General features: G+C 38.6%; 1 protein-coding gene across 1 annotated transcript in view; it reads right to left on the bottom strand.

Annotated features, from left to right (window-relative positions):
* The window catches only part of LOC147703527 (membrane-spanning 4-domains subfamily A member 4A-like), a 566,730-nt gene that overhangs the window by 371,561 nt on the left and 174,054 nt on the right, over nucleotides 1-21,115 (bottom strand). Inside the window, exon 2 of the mRNA XM_086931898.1 lies at nucleotides 15,433-15,561. Within this exon, the coding sequence (XP_086788024.1) occupies nucleotides 15,433-15,561 (129 nt within the window). The remainder of the gene's footprint in view (nucleotides 1-15,432; nucleotides 15,562-21,115) is intronic.

A 21,115-nucleotide genomic window follows, 5' to 3' on the forward strand; every position in this document is an offset into this window, starting at 1 on the left:
TGCGGCATTCTTAAATGGACAAAGGCAAGCATTAAGTTTGATGCCATGCTTACCTCATCAATAATGAGAAGTTTAATTTTCTTCAAGACTCTTGAAACTTCACAACAAGCTTCTCCAGATAGCTTGTGGTATTCCAAATTGTTTTCATGCTCTACTGGTAGCTTTAGTAAATGATGTAAAGTAATTCCTTTAATATTGTGTACTGCCAACCCAGTTGGAGCAGCGACAACACAAGACAAATGCAACTCAGTTGTTTTCTGTAGATAACTTGTAATTATTTTAATTAAAAAACTTTTTCCTGTTCCAGGTTCTCCACTCACGTACATTCGGATAGGTTGAAATGACGTGCTTGAGCACTCTTTCTTTTCATGAAGCAATCCATGGTCAATCGGTTGTCTCACTTCCTCATATTTTTGTTTTTGCTCAACATTTAGTTGTGCTTCCAACTTTGCTAAATTTGTTACATTTCCTTGAGCTTGATGCATTGTTGTTTCGACCTCATTCATGGCAATTGCTGCTTCATTTTCAACAATTGGTTGTTTTAGTGGATCTTGACTCAACGCAGCAGAACTGTGACTGTCTTGGGAACTGTCTCTAGCAATCTCAGCTGCAATTGTTGCTTCTTGATCAATTTCATTGTTCAACATTTTCACATAATTTGCAAAAGCACTGCATTCTATGCTATCTTTACAAGCATTAAAAGAATCTTCATAGCTCTGGAAATCTCCAAGTAATTCAAGTTCTGAACGCCATGGTTTGAATAGTTGTAAAAGGGCTAAATAGTAAAATTCCCTTTTATCAGCAGTGTCGCAACTCAGCTTCCTGTGATTAATCAAATTTCCTTTTCGTTTGTTTCACCAAACATCCTTCAGAAACAATGACTCCATATTTTCCATCATTGATGTTCTCTGTAGTATTCCGTTTAAAACTGTAGTTTTGCAGCCCTTCATAGAGACACATGTTCTCAAGATGATGATTTCTGTTTGGGTAATATGTGTCCAACATATTCGTTTTCAAAATATCTGTACTTTCTGGATCTTTTTCTGCTAAATATTTAATTTCTTGTTCGAATTTCAGTACTCTATTTCGCATTGCTGCAAGACCTAGACTCACATAAATGATTCTTGTAGATTTGAAGTATAGACTTGCAGATGATAACCAATCTGAGCATTCATATGCTCTGATTTCTAGATGCGAAAACATCTTCAAACTGAAACTGTATAATTTCTTACTTACAGTCTTCTCGTGAGAAATCTCTTCCCACATTTCTTTCAATTCTGTCTTCTCTGATTACGTAATATAAGATGTTACATATTGAGCAACAGCCATGGATTTGTCTGCAACATAATGAATATCCATGTTAGCATTCCACATGGTCAAAATGACTGGGTTGTACGTATTTATGTATTTGGACTCATTCATTTCTTCTTAAGTTGTAGGTATTTTTTGGAGACTTTCTTGTGATAGTATGTCGCAAAGATGACATAAAACTGTTCACTCTTCCTTTCGATATTACAGGACGTGGAAATCCAAAACGACATTTGGTGTAGAACTTGTCCCTAGATTTGTATTTTCGTCGACAGTATGTTCCACATCGGTGGCTTTGGAATCGTAAGACTTGTGCTCTTAAGTGGTCTTCTTCTGTGCTTTTGGGTACAGCACATGTTGCATATTGTTCAATAAAACTCAAAACAGTATCATCCGCATCTGTTCCAAATTTGGGAGCATCCTTAATCCATAACAGCATATGTATATGAGGAGCACCTCTTGCTTGATACTCCTTTCTCCAAAAGAAATCCACAACTTCTCCAAGAGGAGGATTTTTTTTATTGCAGATAAAAGACATCATAGCCTCAAATCTATGATTGAAATAGCCTCAAATCTAAGATTGAAATACCTTCATACATTAACAGGATCCAACGAGCACAATTCTCCAGGTGTCTTGTATTTAATGTTTTTTATATTCGAATTTGTCTCGAAGAAATTCTAGTAAATTATCCCAAGCCTATTCAGCACAGCTCAGGGTAAGGAACCATGTTAGAGTTCCTAAGTTCTCATAGCATACATTTCAGTTCTCCATGACGACGGTACCAATATTCATTAGTCCCACACTGACATGCCATCAAATTAATGAGCTGAGATTCTAGGTGATCATCTCACTTTATCCATAAAATCTTTTGCAGATACATTTTGCAGATGTATTCCAGATTTTAGAATATGGTTGACTGCATATGAAAATCCAGACAAGTCACTTTCAAACAAAAGATGAAATATATAAGGGATACATTGTTGAATGTTGGATCTTCTGCATATAATCTTGTTGTCCGATATTCAAGGAATCTGCACAGGACGTTCATCATATCGTCCTCCTTTTCCAGTTGGGAACAACTGTGGAAACGAGCTTCCAAGCTCTCTTCCCATACACTCATGGGACTTCCTTCAGCTTTTTTCATTTGGAACAAATCTATAGTTTTTCCCATCACTTCTTTTGAATGAAGTGGATACACACTGTAATGTTCATAGATTTCTTCACATCTTAACATATCCACTTTTTCAATTTGTTCACTTGACGTTTAAGTATCATCTTCTAAAACTATTTCTTCTTCTCCTATATAAACATTCTTATAGTATGCATTGTTTTTATCAAATACAATGTGTCCTTTTGTACTTTTCTAACATCCACCAACTCCTGCCTGAGTTTTTTATTCTTAGTCGGCACACCATTAACAAGAATACCTAGTGGTTCACTTTCTACAGTCTACACCGATAGTTTCAATATTTTTCTTTAAATTTAACGGTAAATACACAACTCTTCCTTTTAATCCTCTTTGTAAATCTGAAGGAGGCAATTTACCTGTTTTAGGCTCCATACGAACAAATAGCCTGAAATGGATGCACACATTGAATGAGAATAGACTCATAGGTATTCAGATCTGTCAGTTCTGGAGGAATAGCAACTAACTCAAAATTATTATACACAGCTCTAGCAGGTATTCTATTCTCATCTAATTTGTTATAACAATATTTACAAATACGCTGATCAGAACCTAAATCAAAACAATTCTCTACCAACAAATAAGTTGCAAATTCCCTCCACGTATCATTATTTTCTTTTTCACTTTTTAAACACAGATCAACACTCCTAGTCTGATTATTGTAGTGAGTTCTGCAACAACAAATACAAGAAAGATTTGGCCTTTCACCTGAAACCACCTTAAACTTTGTAATTTCATTTTTTTTTTTTAATTTTGTACAACTATGTTCAACATTCTCCACGACATTTTCTTCTATTAATGTCTCAGTCTCTTCACTTTCTTCTTCAGGACCAAAGTAACAAAACTCAATGTCATCACAAACCTTTTCACATCTGATACTGACCCTCGCAAAAGAGCACTGTTCAACTTATTTAACTTTAGTGCTGGACTTTATGCATAATACAATCTTCTCACTAACTTCCGCATTTGAGTATGATGTACTGCCAGCATCCTGAAATGGTGAAAAACACTTTGACATACTTTCCTAGAAAGACAATCCAGAGAATGACCTTGCAAACAGGTATGTTTTCTCACTTTGCAAGGGTCAAGTCCTTGCAACAGTTTAATCTTTTGTTTAACACTTTTTTTTAACAATTTTGCTTGTAAGAAATTGCGTAATTTATCAATAGATTCTTGTCATACACTACAAATACTACTAGAATCCCAAGTGTACACTGGGGCTTTAGGACGTCTGCCAAGAACTTTATCAGCTATCACTTCTTCTACATTTCTATGAACAATTTTTTCTTTCTAAATTGGACAACCATCTCTAACCTCATAAGCTTGACCACTGGTGTCAACTGCATGCAACAAATTATTGCTCTGTAAATAACTCGCTTCATTAAGAAAAGGCTCTGAACTTGAATTATGTTTCCATTGCCCTAAAAAAATATCACAAAAATTAGTTTTGTTAATTACTCTTTTCCTCTTACTTCTGGCCTTCATTAAATGGATTGGTTTATCTAGTGATCGAAATCTCTTCAATACTAAAATGAAGATTTTCCTCTTTACTTCAAAAGTCTTTTCAACAATGGATTCAATATGCTTCTTCTTTTTATCAAATTGTGTTCTCTTTCTATATTTCTTTGTATCTTTCAGTATGTTATGGACAACTCTGTTGTAAAATAATTTTTGCCGGATTTCTTTATATTTATTTTCTCTTCTTTTACTATTACTTGCATCCTTTGTTTTTACATTGCCTTTTTTGCCTTTCCTATTCTTTGCACTTTTTTGTGCTTGGAACATTTTCACTGCTTTGCACATTAGTATTTTTTTTCTGAATCTAGTAATGTTTTTTATAAAGTCTTTTGTAGTCTTACCAGAAATCGTTCTCTTTTTAGTCACATTATGTTGGTCATCCAACACTTGTGGTTGAGTTTTTTTCAATTAAATATCCTTTTTCTGACTTTTTCTTCTTCTTTATTTCTGTGGCATAATATCTTTATTTTAACGATGATAAACAGTATCTGTAAAGAAATAAACAAATAAATATTTATTAAAAACTAAAAAACTATACATTTTTATTACTATACAAATACATTTCATACAAATTCTGACTAAGAAACTGTAGGCCTGAAACACACCTGTGAAGGTAATAAGAGTACTACATACATAATGCATAGGAGTTTGAAGCACTCCATAATACTAGAACCTGAAGCACTGTATGACTACATGCATATTTACTAAATGATTACAATACTATAAGGAAAGACACTTAGTGAATTTATAATTGGTTCACTTTTATTTTAGTAAATAGATTACTACATGGTACATAAACAGTCACTATGGTTTTGCAACAATACAGATTTAGAATTTACAGTAGTGCAGTGTTGTTTCCTCAGTGTAGGGAGTGGTGCTGAGGTACTCTTATAGGATAGCACAGTGGTATTTCAATAGTGTAGGATGTTGTGCTGACGTCGATTTAAGGTTTAGGGTAGTGTAACAGTATTTCATTAGTGTAGGGGGTCATGCTAGGGCAGTGTTTTAGACTTTAGGGTTCTACACTTGTGATTTGGTAGTATAGGTGGTTGTACTGGGGGTAGATTTAGGGTTTAGGGTAATGCAGTGGTCTTTGTGTAGTGTAGGGGGTCCTGCTGGAACAGTGTTCTAGGATAGTGCAGTGGTATTTATATAGTGTACAGGGTCATGCTAGGGATAGTGTTTTAGGATTTAAGATAGTGCAGTGGTGTTTGTGTAATGGAGGGGGTCATGCTGGGTAGTGCAATGGTGTTTGAGTAGTGTAGGAGGTTGTGCTGAGGTACTGTTCTAGGGTAGTGCAGTGGTGTTTATATGGTGTATGGGGTCATTATAAGGATAGTGTTTTAGAGTAAGGTAGTGTAGTGGTGTTTGTGTAGTGTATGAAGTCGTGCTGGAGTAGTGTTTTACGGTACTGCAGTAGTGTTTTGGTAGTGTACGGGGTCATGCTGAAGTAGTGTTCTAGGATAGTGCAGTCATGATTGGGTAGTGTAGGAGGTCGTGGTGAGATAGATTTAATGTTTAGGGTAGTGCAATGGTGTTTGAATAGTGTACAGGGTCGTGCTGAGTAGTGTTTTAGTGTTTAGGGTAGTACGGTAGTGTTTATGTAGTGTAGGGGGTCATACTAGGGGTATATTTAGAGTTTAGAGTAGTGTACTGGTTTTTGTGTAGTATATAGGGTTGTGCTGTGGTAGTTTTTATTAGGGTAGTGCAGTAGTGTTTCAGTAGTGTAGGGGGTCATGCTGGTGTATATTTAAGGTTTAGGGTAGTGCAATGGTGTTTGGGTACTGTAGTGGGTCGTGCTGTTACAGTGTTGTAGAGTTTTGGGTAGTGCATTGGTAAATGGGTAGTGTAGGAGGTCGTGCTTGGGTAGTGTTGTAGGGTAGTGGTTGGTGTTTATGTAGGGTACAGGGTTAAGGTAGGGTATAGCGTTTTAGGGTTCAAGGTAGTGCAATGGTGTTTGTGAAGTGTAGGGGGCATGGTAGGGTAGTGTTCTAGGAAATAAAATGGTGTTTGGGTAGTGTACGAGGTTCTGCTGAGATAGATTTAAGGTTTAGGGTAGTAAATTGGTGAATAGGTAGTGTAGGTGGTCATGCTGGAGGTAGATTAAGGCTTTACAGTAGTGCAGTGGTGTTTGGATAGTGTAGGAAATCATACTGGGAATAGTGTCACTGCAAGACTACATGTACTTATTTGTCTGCAAAAACATCAAGCATGCCTTCCATATATTTCAGAACTGCATTTTACTATTAATACTAAACTCATTTTGGAAAAACATAACCAATGACTATTTTCTAATTCTACGAAAATGTGAGAACACAATACGTTTTTAACCAATTACATGTCGGGAAACACATGAAATATCAAAATGCTTCTCTCAGAGGGATTCTGAAATGCACAGACTCACTGTGTGATTCTAGACAAATAATATTTCTCACAAATACAGTGGTAGGATACTATAGTAGTGTTTGGGCAATGTAAGGGGTCCTGTTGTGATAGATTTAAGCTTCAGAGTAGTGAAACAGTGATTAGGTAGTATAAGGAGTCATACAGAGGTAGTGTTCTAGCATAGAGCAGTGGTGTTTATGTACCATAAGAGATCATGCTAGGGATAGCGTTTTAGGCTTTAAGGTAGTGCAGTGGTCTTTGTGTAGTATAGGAAGTCATGGTAGGGGAGTGTTCTAGGAAATAAACTGGTGTTTGGGTAGTGTTGGAGGTTCTGCTGGGGTAGATTTAAAGTTTAGGGTAATAAAGTGGTGCATAGGTAGTGTAGGTACTCATGCTGGAGGTAGAGTAAGGGTTTACAGTAGTGCAGTGGTGTTTGGATAGTGTTGAAAATCGTACTGGTGGAAGTGCCACTGCAAGACTACATGTACTTATTTCTTTGCAAACACATCAAGCATGCATTCCATATATTTCAGAACTGCATTTACTATTATTACTAAACTCATTTTGGAAACACATAAGCAAAGACTATTTTCTAATTCTACCAAAATGTGAGAACACAATACGTTTTTAACTAATATGTCGGAAAACACATTAAGGGGCATATTATCAAGCAGGGCGTTAAAATTATTGTCGTTTTAGCGGCAGAAAACTGCCCTGGAAAATTCCAATAGAAGCCCATGTTCACACTAGAACCACTAGAACATGGGTTTCTATTGGAATTTCCAAGGCCATATTATCAAGCCCATTATTGCCGCTTTAGCAGCAGTTTTCTGCTGCTAAAACAGCGATAATGTTTAACGTCCTGCTTGATAATATGCCCCGAAGTACCAAAATGCTTCTCTCAGAGTGATGCACAAAAGATTCACTGTGTGATTCTAGACAAACAACACTATCCCTTCTATTTTACTAAAACACATTTCATAGTGCAGAATAAGTACTGCATTATAATGTAGGAACTTCACTCATTTTGCAAATACATAAAAAATAACTGGTTTCTAATACTACCAAAACATTAGAACAGCATATTTATCCGTGTGCAAAACGCATAAAATAAACAAATGCTTATCTCACAATACTTTCTAAATGCACACACACTCAAAATAAAATTCTAGAGAAAAAGAAGTATTCCTTGCACTTTACCAGGACAAACACATTACTCTGATTAAAAACAAAATGCACCACATACATTCCATCACAAATTAATAACTCACCTTTCCAATTGTTTTGTAGAATAAGAAGTTTGTCAGTCACACAGCAGATTTTCTTATTCAGCATCTCTGTTTTCAACACTTCTCACCAGAACCATAGAATGGCAGAGTTTCCCTCTCATTTAAAAACAAATATACACCTGAACATCAAATCAGATTGCTTCCCACATTAATACAAAATCAAACACACATTTCTATTGGTTAGTCATTTCAATCCTTTCCAAACGACATACATTTGAAACCTACCCCCATTCTGCCTTCTGCCTGTTATCATAGAAACACTTCTTGAAACAGTTAACTGAGCACACAGTTTGGAAAAGTAAAAATGCACTGTGTGCAGTGTAATCAGTTAATCTGCTGGGGATCAATTGGTAGACCTAGTTTGCAGGGCAATCGATAACCATTGTTGCTAGATTTTTTTTTTCTTCACCCAATGTTCATGGTTTTGTTCGTCCCGTTGACTTTTTGTTCCTGTAAAAAAAAAAATCGTTCAAAAAAATCCATTTTTTAATAAAACTACAAAAAGAAAAAAAACATTATTTTCAGAACTAACTACTCTGGTTAAAAAAAAGAGCTAAATTTGTATGCAAGTGTGTGAAAGTTTAGATGAATGTATGTGTAGTGCATAATTGATTGAAACAATGTATTTGTGGTGAATGTATAAGTGCAGAACTATAAGGAAGTGCTGAGGCATGACACTGTCAGCTCTTTAGCTACAGCAAGCTGTGGTACTTCCGAAGCACAGGGATGCAACATATGTCCATAAATATGTTGCAAGTCTATGCTTCACTCTGCACTGATGCTTAAACTGCAGCAATGTGGTGACACAGGCACCCTTGAACCATGGTGCAAGGATATCTGTTTCTTGTGGAGTTTGTTTTTGTGCAGGAAGACACAACTTACTGCACAAAAACAATCAGTGAAGGCATTTTTCTCCTTCAATGTATGCTGTGCATCGTAGCATATATTGAAAGAGAAAAAATGAGGAGGAATGAAAACAATTCTCCTTGTTGTGCCTTGCTACACCAATTGGAAAATGGTGCAGCCTTCATACACATGTCCAGATTTATGATAGATCTGGAGATGTGTCTTGTTCTAGGAGTGTTCTATGCAAACACGCACAGCAACACCTTTAGAACGCCCTTTCAACGCAAAGTGGTGTGTATAGTGAGGTCGTATTTACATGGAGAAGAAAAGGTACACAAAGTACCTTTTCCTCACTTTGTAAATAAGAAAGAGTGTCTTGCGCTATAACTATGTTACAAAAAGTGACATATTGTTAGCACAGGATGCTTCTAAATTTGCCCCATAAGTGCTTGGGTATTGGCAGATTGTTACAGTAAGAACATATTGCTAGTTGATTGTTTGAAAAATTGCATGAGTGTGATAGGAGGTAAGCACAGACCTATGTCTGCAAATATGCTCAAAGAAGAATGATTGAAATGATTGCAGTCCTTCAATAGGTACAATGGGAAATGTTGTAAAAGTATGTGCTGCAGTGCTCTTAACAAAAACCCAAAAATTTAAAACTTTCCCTCTCATTCTGCACACATACATGAAATTATCAAAACACATCGCTTCCCACATTAATTCAAAAGCTAACACACATTTCTGTAAGGGTCAAGAAAGGCTTTATTCTAGGGCTGGGGCGCACTGCCCTGCGTTAACGCTAAGACTCAAGAAGAGTTGATTGTCCATAGGGTAATGAGGTGCAAGAGGGCGAGGGGAAAAAACCTGTAACCCCTCAGTCGAGTGTCAATCTAGACTGACACTGTATTAAGACAAAAACAAAAACCCATGCACACTCTACAGTAAATACGTTTGAAAAATTCAAGCCAGAATCCGGTACAGTTATGGAGACAAATGCAAAACACAATGGTAATAAGATTATTTAAAACAAGAACAAATTCATCATCGATGTGAAGTGTCTTTAATGTTCAGACACAAGAAGAACCAGCCGACACGTGTTTCATTGTGTGTGGCACAGTCTGCCTACAACTCTTCAGGTCTGTACAAGATTGGATAAAGTCCGAAGGTCACTTAGTCGGTGATACTTCCAACCCGACAGGGCTCAGGACTCGATAAATGAATGTTTTTCAAGAAAGGTTTCCCTTACGGGTGATTTGCTGTAGGACGGGTGCGTCTGGCAGTCGCGTCTTCTCATGTGTCCACACACGAGAAGACTCGACTGCCAGACGCACCCATCCTACAGCATGTGTCCCTGCCCTTTATCCTTACACTACCCAATACAGCTGGGTTTTCTACGCGAAGCTGCATAATACTTACTTCTAAACAGTGTCAAAGTCCATGATCAGATGTACTCCACTCTCTCATTCTTTTCCTTGACCTAACAAAAATCACCCGTACGAGAAACCTTTTCAAAACATTAATTTATCCGGTCCTGAGCCCTGTCGGGTTGGAAGAATCACAGACTAAGCGACCTTCGGACTTTATACCATCTTGTACAGCCCTGAAGAGTCGTAGGCAGACTGTGCCACACACGACGAAACACGTGTCGGATGGTTCTTCTGGTGTCTGAACATTGAAGACACTTCATATCGATGATGAATTTGTTCTTGTTTTAAATAATCGTATTGCCATTGTGTTTTCCATGCTTTTGTCTCCATAACTGTACCGGATTCTGGCTTGAATTTTTCAAACGTATTTACTGTAGGGTGTGCATGGGTTTTTGTTTTTATCCTAACACACATTTCTATTGGTTACACATTTCAGCCCTTTCCAATTCACTTTACTTTCAACACTTCCCCCAATCTGCTTACTGCCTGTTACCATTGTTACAGTTCATGGAACACTCAACTGAACACATAGGTCACAAGTTCAGCACGGAATGTTGCAAATCCAAACAGCAAGTAGGCTTGACTTTTCAAAATATCAGCTTATCCTATGTAATGTTCATTTCAAACAGTTTTTGTTAACCAGTAAGAAACATGCTTTTAAAAAAACAGAGACATGCACCCTAGTTTGCAGTCAAGAATGTTGTCAAACAACCAATAATTTATTTTATTTTTTCAAAACTGCATCTTATTCTCCATTTTAGAAAAATCTTACTTTTTAAACTGCCATTTCATTTACAGAGACCATCTGAGTGCATCCAAACCTCCCTTCAAGATGCTTAGAGTGTTGATTGTGGGACACAGCTATATTTTGAAGAGCCAAAGGTATGCAGAAAATAGAGGCATTGACATAGACCTAGCTTTGCCAAATGTAGACATTAAATAGATTGGACAGAGAAGGTTAAAGTGGCTCCAATTGATGCCATTGGTAAAATCCTTTTTGCATCTCCAACACCTTGACCTCATAATTGTGCACTGTGGTGACAATGACCTAGGCACTTTGACTGGGGTAGGTCTGGAAATTATTTTGAAGGACACATTTGGAGAATTGATGTCACTTTCCCCCCAAACTGCCTTTGTCTATTCTAACATATGCCAAAGGTAGAAATGGAGCTGGTCCAATCCATTTTGTCCACAGATTGAGAAAGCTAGGAAACATGTCAATAAATCTGTTCCTGCTTTTCTCCAAATTTATAGAATGGGGTCCATTTACCACATCAATCTGCATTTTAATATGGATGGCATCTATGGGAGAGATGGTGTACATTTTACAGATGAGGGTAACAGTCTTCCTCATGAACTTTAGACTATGCATCAGTACTTACTTGTAAGTACCAAAATTCAGCAAATAAACACAACGACTCTTTTTAGAGCCACCCAGGATCTAAACACATAAGCTTGATGTATGTCTGAAAAAAAATTTTTTGTTTTTGCTTGGAGTTGCGCTCCCAACGCGTTAGAAGTCGCGCACCCAATGCGAGAGAAATCGTGCAGCCAACGAGCTGGAGCCACGCACCCTACACGTTAGGAGTCGTGCACACCAGGGGCCACGCTGAGTGCCGCGCTGGGTGTGTGACTCCTAATTTTACCGTAAAAAAAAAAAATAGCACTTATCACTAATTTGTATTCTCCCCGGGCACCCCATCCCCCGGGGCTCCTATATAACGTTGGGGACCATGGGGAGAGCCCCAATGCCCCCACAGTCCCAGCCGGCTCCCCGCATCCTTCAGGAGCCGGCATTGCTTTTCCACACGGGGATCTGCTAACATGCAGCTCCCCTTGTGGAAAAGCAAAATGGTTTGCATTTTGAAAGAGAGCAGGTTTCCCTGCTCTGTCTTTCAAAATACAAACCAAGTTTGCTATGACAGGGCGAGAGCCTCGGCTCTCGCCCTGCCATAGCAAACAGCAGAGTCCCGGGGATAGGCACCCCGGGACACTGCAGGATCCGGCCCTTGGGGGTGGCAGTCTCCAGGGACCTCGAGGGCTCCAGCAGGGGGACCATGTGGCCCCTCTCAACAACATACAAAGATCCGGCGGTGGTGGTCCCCAGGACTTGGGGGTGCCTTTCAGCCCCTCCAACCATTTTCAAAAAGCCCTGGGGGGTGTCCGTCCCGGGGAGTCCCCCTGGGCCCCCCATAAAATGATAAAACTTTTTCCCCCGGGATTTGGCCTCCAGGGGGCTAATTATTAAAGCCCGCACTTCATTTTATTTTATTTTTTATGACATAATCCGCGCTCCCTGCTCGCATTTCACAGTTTAAAAAAATATATATTACAGCCCTGGGGGTCCTTGTGGAGACCTCCCTAAGCAGGTCTAGAGGGTCAGGGTATTTCTATCCTGCCCACTTTATAAGTTTTACACACTAGTTCCACTAACTTCCTCAGCTTTGCTTCTACCGAGGCACAAAATGGCTGCCAACACTTCCTGGTTTGGAGTGTTGACAGACAGTTAACAGCCAATTAGCATGCAGCTCATGAACCGGAGGGTGCGCGGCTATAGATATATATGTGATTTCGATTTTGATTTTCTCAGGAACTACTGAACGGATTTACACCATTTAAGCAAAAGGCACAACTCTGAACCAAGGTCTACCTTTCTACCAAATTTGGTGTAATTCCGTTCAGCAGTTCGGGCTGTAGCTGAGACTAAAGGTCCCTATGGAAAATTGCATGGGGAAAACACATTTTGGGACCCCCCTTTTTGCTCAGCCCCCACTTGACAAATCACCCCGAGACTTTCGGAGTAGGAGCGGACGAGCGGGTCAGGAGTTTTGAAAATTTCACAAAGACAAGTCAACCGGTGCCAAAGTTATTCCAAATAGAATGTTGGGGATTTCCTATGGATAATAGGTCCTAACTATAACTACCTACTGGCGACCGCCAGTAGGTATTATTTAAATGTGTGTATTTAATGTTTAGGTTAAAAATTAATTATATTTGAGGGATGTTTATGTTGTCAATATTGTAAAAGTCGATATTTTTGTTAACTTGCATGTTTAATTAAATTTAACAATATTTATGTTTACAATATTTTTGTACTCAATGTTTTTGGTATTGATTTTTTTATACAATATTTTTGTATTTTCTATGGTGAACTAGTTGATATTTTTACATGCGATATTAGTGTGTTGATATTTGTGTAGGTCGATATTGTGAGGGTCGAGATTGTGTCAGTGAACCGTGAACAAGGACTGTTTAGTTCAAAACGAATTAGGCCATATTTTTTTTAATTCATTGTAAGTTGCTGGTTGTGACTAAAAGGTGAAAGCCTGTTTCGAGAGTGCATCTTTGCAAAGGGCAATATTTTGGTTTTACGACTAGTTCGGCCGTGAGGAAGCACCACTGCAGATCCCTGAATGACTTCTATTGTACGTCATTTTTAGATCAGCAGGTTCCATTAATTTCCAGCAATTCCAGTAATGGGACATCGGATTAGCCCACTCGAGGGTTTTGACTTTTATCTCTTTGAAATGTTAGCAATGGCAGACCCTTGGGGTGAAATGTATTGAGCAGAACTACTGTTACCATTATGCAACTGTAGAACTCACGGGAGGCCCAGGAAGGTGGAACTGTATTTAATGGCAATCAGGAGGCTGCAATGATTTTTCTACTTCACTGTACATTTAGCCTGTGAACAAGGACTGTTTAGTCTGAAACGTGTAAGGCCACATATGTTTACGTCTTTGGAAGTTGCTGATTTAGCTGTTGTGAACAAAAGGTGAAAGCCTGTCTTGAGAGTGCATCTTTGCAGAGGGCAACATTTTAGTTTCATATATTACGGCTAGTCCGGCCGTGGGGAAGCGCCACAGCAGATCCCAGTGGGTCCTGAATGACTTTGATTGTTCGGAATTTTGAGATCAACAGGTTCCAATAATTTCCAGCAATTTCAGTAATGGGACATTGGATTAGCCCACTCTAGGTTTTGACATTTATCTGAAATACAAGCGTAGGCAGACCCACTGAGTGTAAACTGTATTGAGCAGAACTACTGTTACCATCATGCATCTGTTGAACTCAAGGGAGGCCCAGGAGGGCGAACCGTGTTTAATGGCAATCAGGTGGCTGCAATGATGTCTCTGCTTTGCTGTACATTTGCCTATGAGCAAGGACTGCTTAGTCCAAAACGTGTTAGGCCACATATTTTTAATTATTTGGAAGTTGCTGATTTTGCTGTTCTGAATAAAATGCCTGTCTTGAGAGTGAATCTTTGCTGAGGGTAACATTTTTTTTCATGTCCAAATATATATCTAATACTGATGTTTGAATGATAATTACTATTGGCGCCAAACATTTTTTGTCTGTGAGACTGATGGAATGTGTGCTCTCCGAATCTGTAAGGTCCCTGTTGTCCACTGTTAGCAGCTCTATATGCGCCTATACAATCTTCCTAGCTCTGATCTCTACTGTATGTGATTGTGAGATTTAGGATTTTTTACATTTTCCTCTGTGAGGGGAAGATGGAAAAAAGTAAGAGGAAGTGAAATGATGCTCTGAAAAATAACAGCATGTGCTATGAAAAATCACAGACCTTGTAAAAATTTGCATTTTCTGATCTGCCTAGGATTACTTGCAAATAAACTTGGGAACTTTTGCTGCACCATGTTTTCAAACCTTTCATGGGACAAATGATAAAGTCAACACCCCTGGAGAAGGTCAGTGTTGCTTGGTACGCCATGGAAGTATTGGAATACTTCATGAGTGGATCATCAGAGCCTATAGCTTGTTAATGTATGGGAAAGTTGTCTTTTAAAATGCAATATTTGGCTTTATTTTAAAAAGTTAAGCAGTACCAGCCTGATTGCGCTTGGAGGAGTATTGGCTAGCTCGCTCTACCCACCAGGTGCAGTTTTGGGAGGGCATTAATGCCTCAATTTGTATGGATTGTTATCCCCATGGGAATAGAATGGATTAAGATTCATACTTATATTCACACTACAAACACCTCATACAAATTCTAACACTTCTTTGCATACACAAACTTCACTCATACTCACACTACTGCTCCCTCAAACTCATACAGTTAGCCATGGTAATGATGAGCAGTGGTTTAAAGCTGTTGAACAGGCAACAGAATGACTTTCAGATCTTTTGAGGGAAAAAACACCAGTGAATGTGATACCATTTAGTTAACTGATAACCACTGAAAGAACCCCCACATTCCTTTTACAATTATCAGTCCATGACACCAATCTGGCTGAGATCTGAAGACAGGACGTTTTTGGATTGTCCTGTAACAGCATGGATGTTCAATGTTGACTCTTGAGGACTGGAGACAGGCCAGATTTTCAGGATTTCCATACAAGATAAATTTACACATGATATATGGGAAATGTAATTGGGGATCATTTGTATACACAGTGGTTAACATCAAAAGGTGGCATTGCTCTAGCCACCATGGGCTCAATCACTTACCAGTATCCCAGACCATTCTGGTGCTCCGATCAGAAAGAGGGGAATACCGTAACGATGAAAGAATATTTTGTCAATATCATGAATTATTCCAAGAAAGATCTGAATAATGCCACAAACTATCAATGTGACCTGCCAAAAAAGAAAAAAAATGTGTTTTAACAAAAGAAAAAATAGGCATTAAATAAGAGCAGTGTCCTGTTATGTGTTCCATACTCCAACTTCCATCTAGTAAACTGAATCAAGTGAGGGGGAGGCGCGCACACACACAGTATATTTCACAAAATGTAGTCATGGTACTTTAAACCAATAATGACACGTCATGTATCCCGCCTCAGAGTGCATTTATGGCTTATGCAGTTGAGTGCATATTGATAAGGGGAAGACTTAGAGAACTACATACTGGTACTTCTGAGGTGAATTAACTTTTTATACATCCAGTGAATTTACCTTCTAACAGTACATCACGTACTGTGTATGTAGTCCGTTCATATGATTAGACGGGCCAATGATGTCTACACATTTTATGTGGTACATGTGTGGAGGAACGATCAGCAGAAGACAGTCCTTATATTTCTACACAATTGGGACAATCCACAAGGGATCTTGTTACAAGGTTCAAATACATAATACCTAATACCTCTACGCATTTGACTGTGTAAATAAATGCTTGGACCTACTCTCCAGCAGACATTGTAGGGACACAATCCACTAACAGAATTCAAAATGTCTGGGGCACACAAAACGGGTTTATCAGTTAGTAATTCAGATAGATTATTGCGGTTAAAAAAAACTTAGAAATCCATAAAATTCAAACAGCAGCATTAGCACACCATCAATATCAAACAATCACCAGTTACAAAGGTAAACAATATATAATCAAATTCTTCATGCAAGTATATACATATTAAAACAAAAATACATACAATAGCTGTGACTAGGTATCCTTCCATTTGAAGGTCACAGGCAAACTTTCATTCTCTCAAATTCACTATGACGTTTAGAGCTGCCTGAATAAATCTTGTGACAGCAAAACTAATTGAAAGAGAAGTCATCTTCAATACCTTAATAAAGGGGCAATCGTTAATGAGAGCAAAGCTGTAGAGACTCAATGTGAGTCTATATATGATGCAGCCTCAGGACTCAAACTGGGTCCACAAATCTTCAATGCACACCTCAAAACTAAAAGATTTCTACTTGGGTTATCTTCTGCAAGAACAGTCCTTACACCACATGACTAATCAATATCTTGTAATTATCATTTAAAAGTAACTTGTGCATTGGGTAATTTAATTTGCAAATACTTAAGTACTTACTGTGTTTGTTACATGTGCTCTGCTGGGTTTCTGCTGTCACTTTTGAGAAGCTATCATAAATAGGTGAAATATAAGCTTCTGGAGAGGACATTAGAAGATGTGCCATATTCATTTGGGTGGAAGGGGGGTTGGGTCTCCCTGATTTCATTTTGCACTATGCTGTAGCACAACTTCATCATATGCAGCTCACTGGTTTGCAAATAGTCCTAACTGGAAGGAAGATCTTTTGGCGGGTTTCTGTGTGCACTACACATTGCCAGAGTGGTTTACAACGGGACAATGGGAAGGGGTCCCATCCCAAAAAGACAGACAGCACCACTATGGCACAGAGTGGCGATTTAAGTACTGACGATGTCCCCATTTTCAATGGACATCCCCATTTGGTTCCCTTGGCATTTTCAGCCAATTGTAAAGGACAAGTCATTTCGCATTTGGCAGGAGGGTCAATGTGCAATGGCTGGGGATTCGTTCCTGACTAATAGATGTATCTCATTCGTGCAAGCACAAGAGGAGTTTGGGCATTAAAATCAGCACATAGAAGACAGTTACGGAGGATCTTGCTGAATGGGCGGAAAGGTTGACAAAATTACCTGCCCCTCCATATAATAGCCTGCCTTGAAGGGGAGGAAGCTATGGGACATGGTAGGGTCTGATGGGAAGAATGATTTGATGTATCCTGATAAAGAACTTGGAGCATGGATATGGATATGATGCCTCCTGATTGTGGTAGTTAGGAGCACTTGAAATTAAGTAACTTCTACTAGATTGTTGAGGCAGTGTACTGCTTTAGGGGGGATCATTAAAAGGATTTTTTTTTAAAAGGAGAGAGAGCAATCAAAAATATAAAACACAAATAGGAAGTTATATTTGCTTTCCATCGCATGAGGCCTAACGTTCAAAGGCATTGCAAAGCGAATTTTCAATGACAATAAGTACATTGTACTTTAAGATTGCTATTAACAAATCGCAACGTATACATTGTAAACCCTTGCACGTCAACAGGGAAAGGAGGAGGCAAAGGGACTCTCCTCTTCCTTTGTGATTTAGACTAGAATTCACAAATGATTTGTGACAGCAAAGCACTCAATGATATCCGACTGTCCAAGGCAGATGGGAACCATTCACCAAGCATAAAATTTCTATATTTGGCAGGGGGAAAGAGTTTTCAGTAATTCTTAAATTTATATTTTATGGAACACTCCTAAGGCTGTATGACGTAATTGGACCAATTTCTTCATACAGCCTTAGAAGTGTTCCATAAAATATACATTTGAGAATTACTGAAAACGCTTTCCCATGGCTGCTAGTTGTATATACAAAATGTATGTAAAGTGAACTTTTATTGTAAATAGGAACTATTGGATAATGTTGTTGGATGTATGTGTGATTGTATGGACAGAATGTGAGAAACAGTGAGTGAAAATAATTGTTGTTTTCTAGGACATAAGGTGCAAATGTTAATCATTTATATATAAAAAGATTTGAAATTAGTAAAATGTTTTTTTGATATGTAAAAACAAAATGAAAATAATTGATTTATTTCTTACGGAAAAAGAGGTCTACGGTACATATTGTTTTACATCAATACGTCCTTTTCAAAAACGATTTTAGAATAATTCGGCAGTATTGGCAGACATTTTGTTGTTTCTTTATCTCATTCTTGCAGCGTTCTTTTTCATCCCTGATTTCTCCTATTGTCTCTTTTTTCCGTCTTTCACTTCCTCTTCTCTTTCTCCTTTTGTGTTTTTCTCTCTCTTGCTGCATATCAATGTCTGTTGAGGAAAACTAAGTGCAAGTCTTCACAAATGTGGGCCCCACCCACAACCGCCAGCTCAAATTAAACACTATCCCCAAAGGAGGACAATGTGGCTGCATCACAGGAGCCACCAAGCATGAAATATTTGTAGGCCAGATTCTAGTACCCTCTGCATGGTTACATGAAATAGGACTGTCTGCTGACAAGATAAGCATCTGTTTGTATAAAATGTCTGAAACTGTATATGTGGTTCAATACAGCAAAGCTTTACTTTTAGGATAAGCATCTCTAAGAAAATACAATCAGCTATAAGGTCAGCTTGTGTTACTAGCAGTGGATCCAGTATAGAAATATGTACACATGTTTCAAACTGTAATACTTTGTGGCTGATTATGTCCACAGAGTGTTTCTTTTTATGTGAACATGCATGCTGCACACTAGAAGCAAGATTGGCGAATGTTTCAAAAATAAGATGTACCCAAATAATATTTGCAAATTGAAAAATGATAAAGGTTACAAAACCACTTTAACACCTTGCACGCTAGCGGTTTTCCCGCTGTGCGCTGGATTTTTGAAAAACCCGCGTTACATGACGAGCTCAGCTCGTCATGAGTGTACGAGAGGCGTAACTCATGACGAGCTGAGCTCGTCATGAGCATAGAAGGGGTTAAATACTGTTTGTCTGAAGGAATCACATCATAAATCAGGTGTTGGATGCACAGCACTATTCAAATAGTATTAATAATAGTAATAATAATCAGTGCAAAACTATTAAGGGCAACATTACAGGCAAAATGTAAAAAATACACTTGGGGTCTGCATTGTTAAAAGAAATAGCAACAGTACACGTGCTGCTATAAGATTTCGTATTGGATCAGATTTAAAATTTACAGCATTTTACAAGACCAAGACCAAATTTGCTTGTTAAAACAAGGGGGGAGTGGGTGGAGATTTTTTCCTCATTAGGGCAATCCTTTCCCCACAGCTGTACCTTGTTATTGGAGGGTGGATCCGGTCACATCCTTTAAAAAGTTTTTCTCCAGCATTCACAGGCCTCGAAAAATCTACCCACTCAAGTTAGCTAATATCAGGGTGAGCTATTTTTAGGGCCTATTGGACGTTCTGGTGAGACATCACAAACTGGCAAAGAACAGCTGTCCTGTTTATTGAGAAAGTGAATGACAAATATAGATGCCTTTCAAACTTGGTTTTATCTTGCCACTTTTGCTGTGCCTTCTAAGACAGAGGTCAAATGTCAGCCTATTTCTCCTTAACAATTGATGCCTATTTTAGCCTGAAGATTGGTGTTTACTTTTATTTTTCTGACTATAAATGTATAGGATTTTGTAAAGTCACATATGTGACAATTGTTCTTGATACAAGGAGCGTGAAAGGTAAGGGTGTAAAGTGTCAGTATTTTTTAATACAAAATGTAAATAGCTGGTACATGAACTTTACAAATGTTTCAAAATAACAGCAGTTATGAAAGCACTTTTTTTCAATTCTGAAGTGTGATGGAAGCACAGATTTTAAAAGGACCAAAACAAATCTGAACACTTTACTTGGTGTTGTGCAAATGATAAATATTCACTGAAATTCACATTCCACACATAATGCTTTGTACACTACATGGTTTTATCAGTAAAACTGCCCAGGTTCCCGCGTCTTGGAAGGGTAACATCATTCACCCAATTTTTAAACATGGTGACCATCGTATTCCAACAAACTATAGGCTTATATCTTTGATAGATGTAGAAGCAAAGCTTTACGCCTCCTGCATCCTTTTAAAGCTGCAAGAATGGATTGAAGAATCAAACAGAATTCCTTGGTTCCAGACAGGCTTTAGGCGGAAAATGGGAACAATCACCAACCTCACTTGCCTGTCATTACTAACGGACAGAATGGCAGCAAAGGGCGCACGGTTGTACGCCTGCTTCGTCGATATCAAATCGGCCTTTGACAGAGTTAACCGAGAGCGTTTATGGGGTAAGCTACAGTGTTGGGGGATGCCGACCAAACTGTTAAAGGCAATAAAAGTTCTATACCAAAACACATGGGCAAAGGTGAAATTGGGAAATGGAGCTTACACCACGAGGAAAATACCAACGTACCAGGGCCTAAAACAAGGCTGCGTTTTAGCACCCACCCTTTTTAATCTTTTCCTTTCCGACCTCGCAAAAGTGCTGGAGACGGACGAAGTTCACCCTCCATCATTGGCTAATCATCGAATTCCTTGCCTACAATATGCTGATGATATAGTACTGCTGAGTAAAACTCCAATTGGCCTACAAAGAGCTCTAAACCTACTAGCAAAATATTTAAAGCAAGAGGGTCTGGACCTAAGCAAAGAAAAAACAAAAGTGGTCCGTCTGGTAGACCCAAAGAAGCTAAGATATACATGGATGGTGAACGGGACAAAGGTGAAGGAACAAGGGTCGTACAAGTACCTCGGAATCACAATATCTCAGGGCGCAAAACAAACGGAGCATAGAACTGCAATACGCGCAAAAGCCCAAACCCTAATCTTCGCTTACCGTCTACTAAAAACAAAGATGGACTGTCCAAATCACAAACATCTGTTGAAGGTCATGTCGGCACAAATTTTACCCTCTCT

This window comes from Lissotriton vulgaris, chromosome 7 (assembly GCF_964263255.1).
Source record: "Lissotriton vulgaris chromosome 7, aLisVul1.2, whole genome shotgun sequence".
In the NCBI taxonomy this organism is placed as follows: domain Eukaryota; kingdom Metazoa; phylum Chordata; class Amphibia; order Caudata; family Salamandridae; genus Lissotriton; species Lissotriton vulgaris.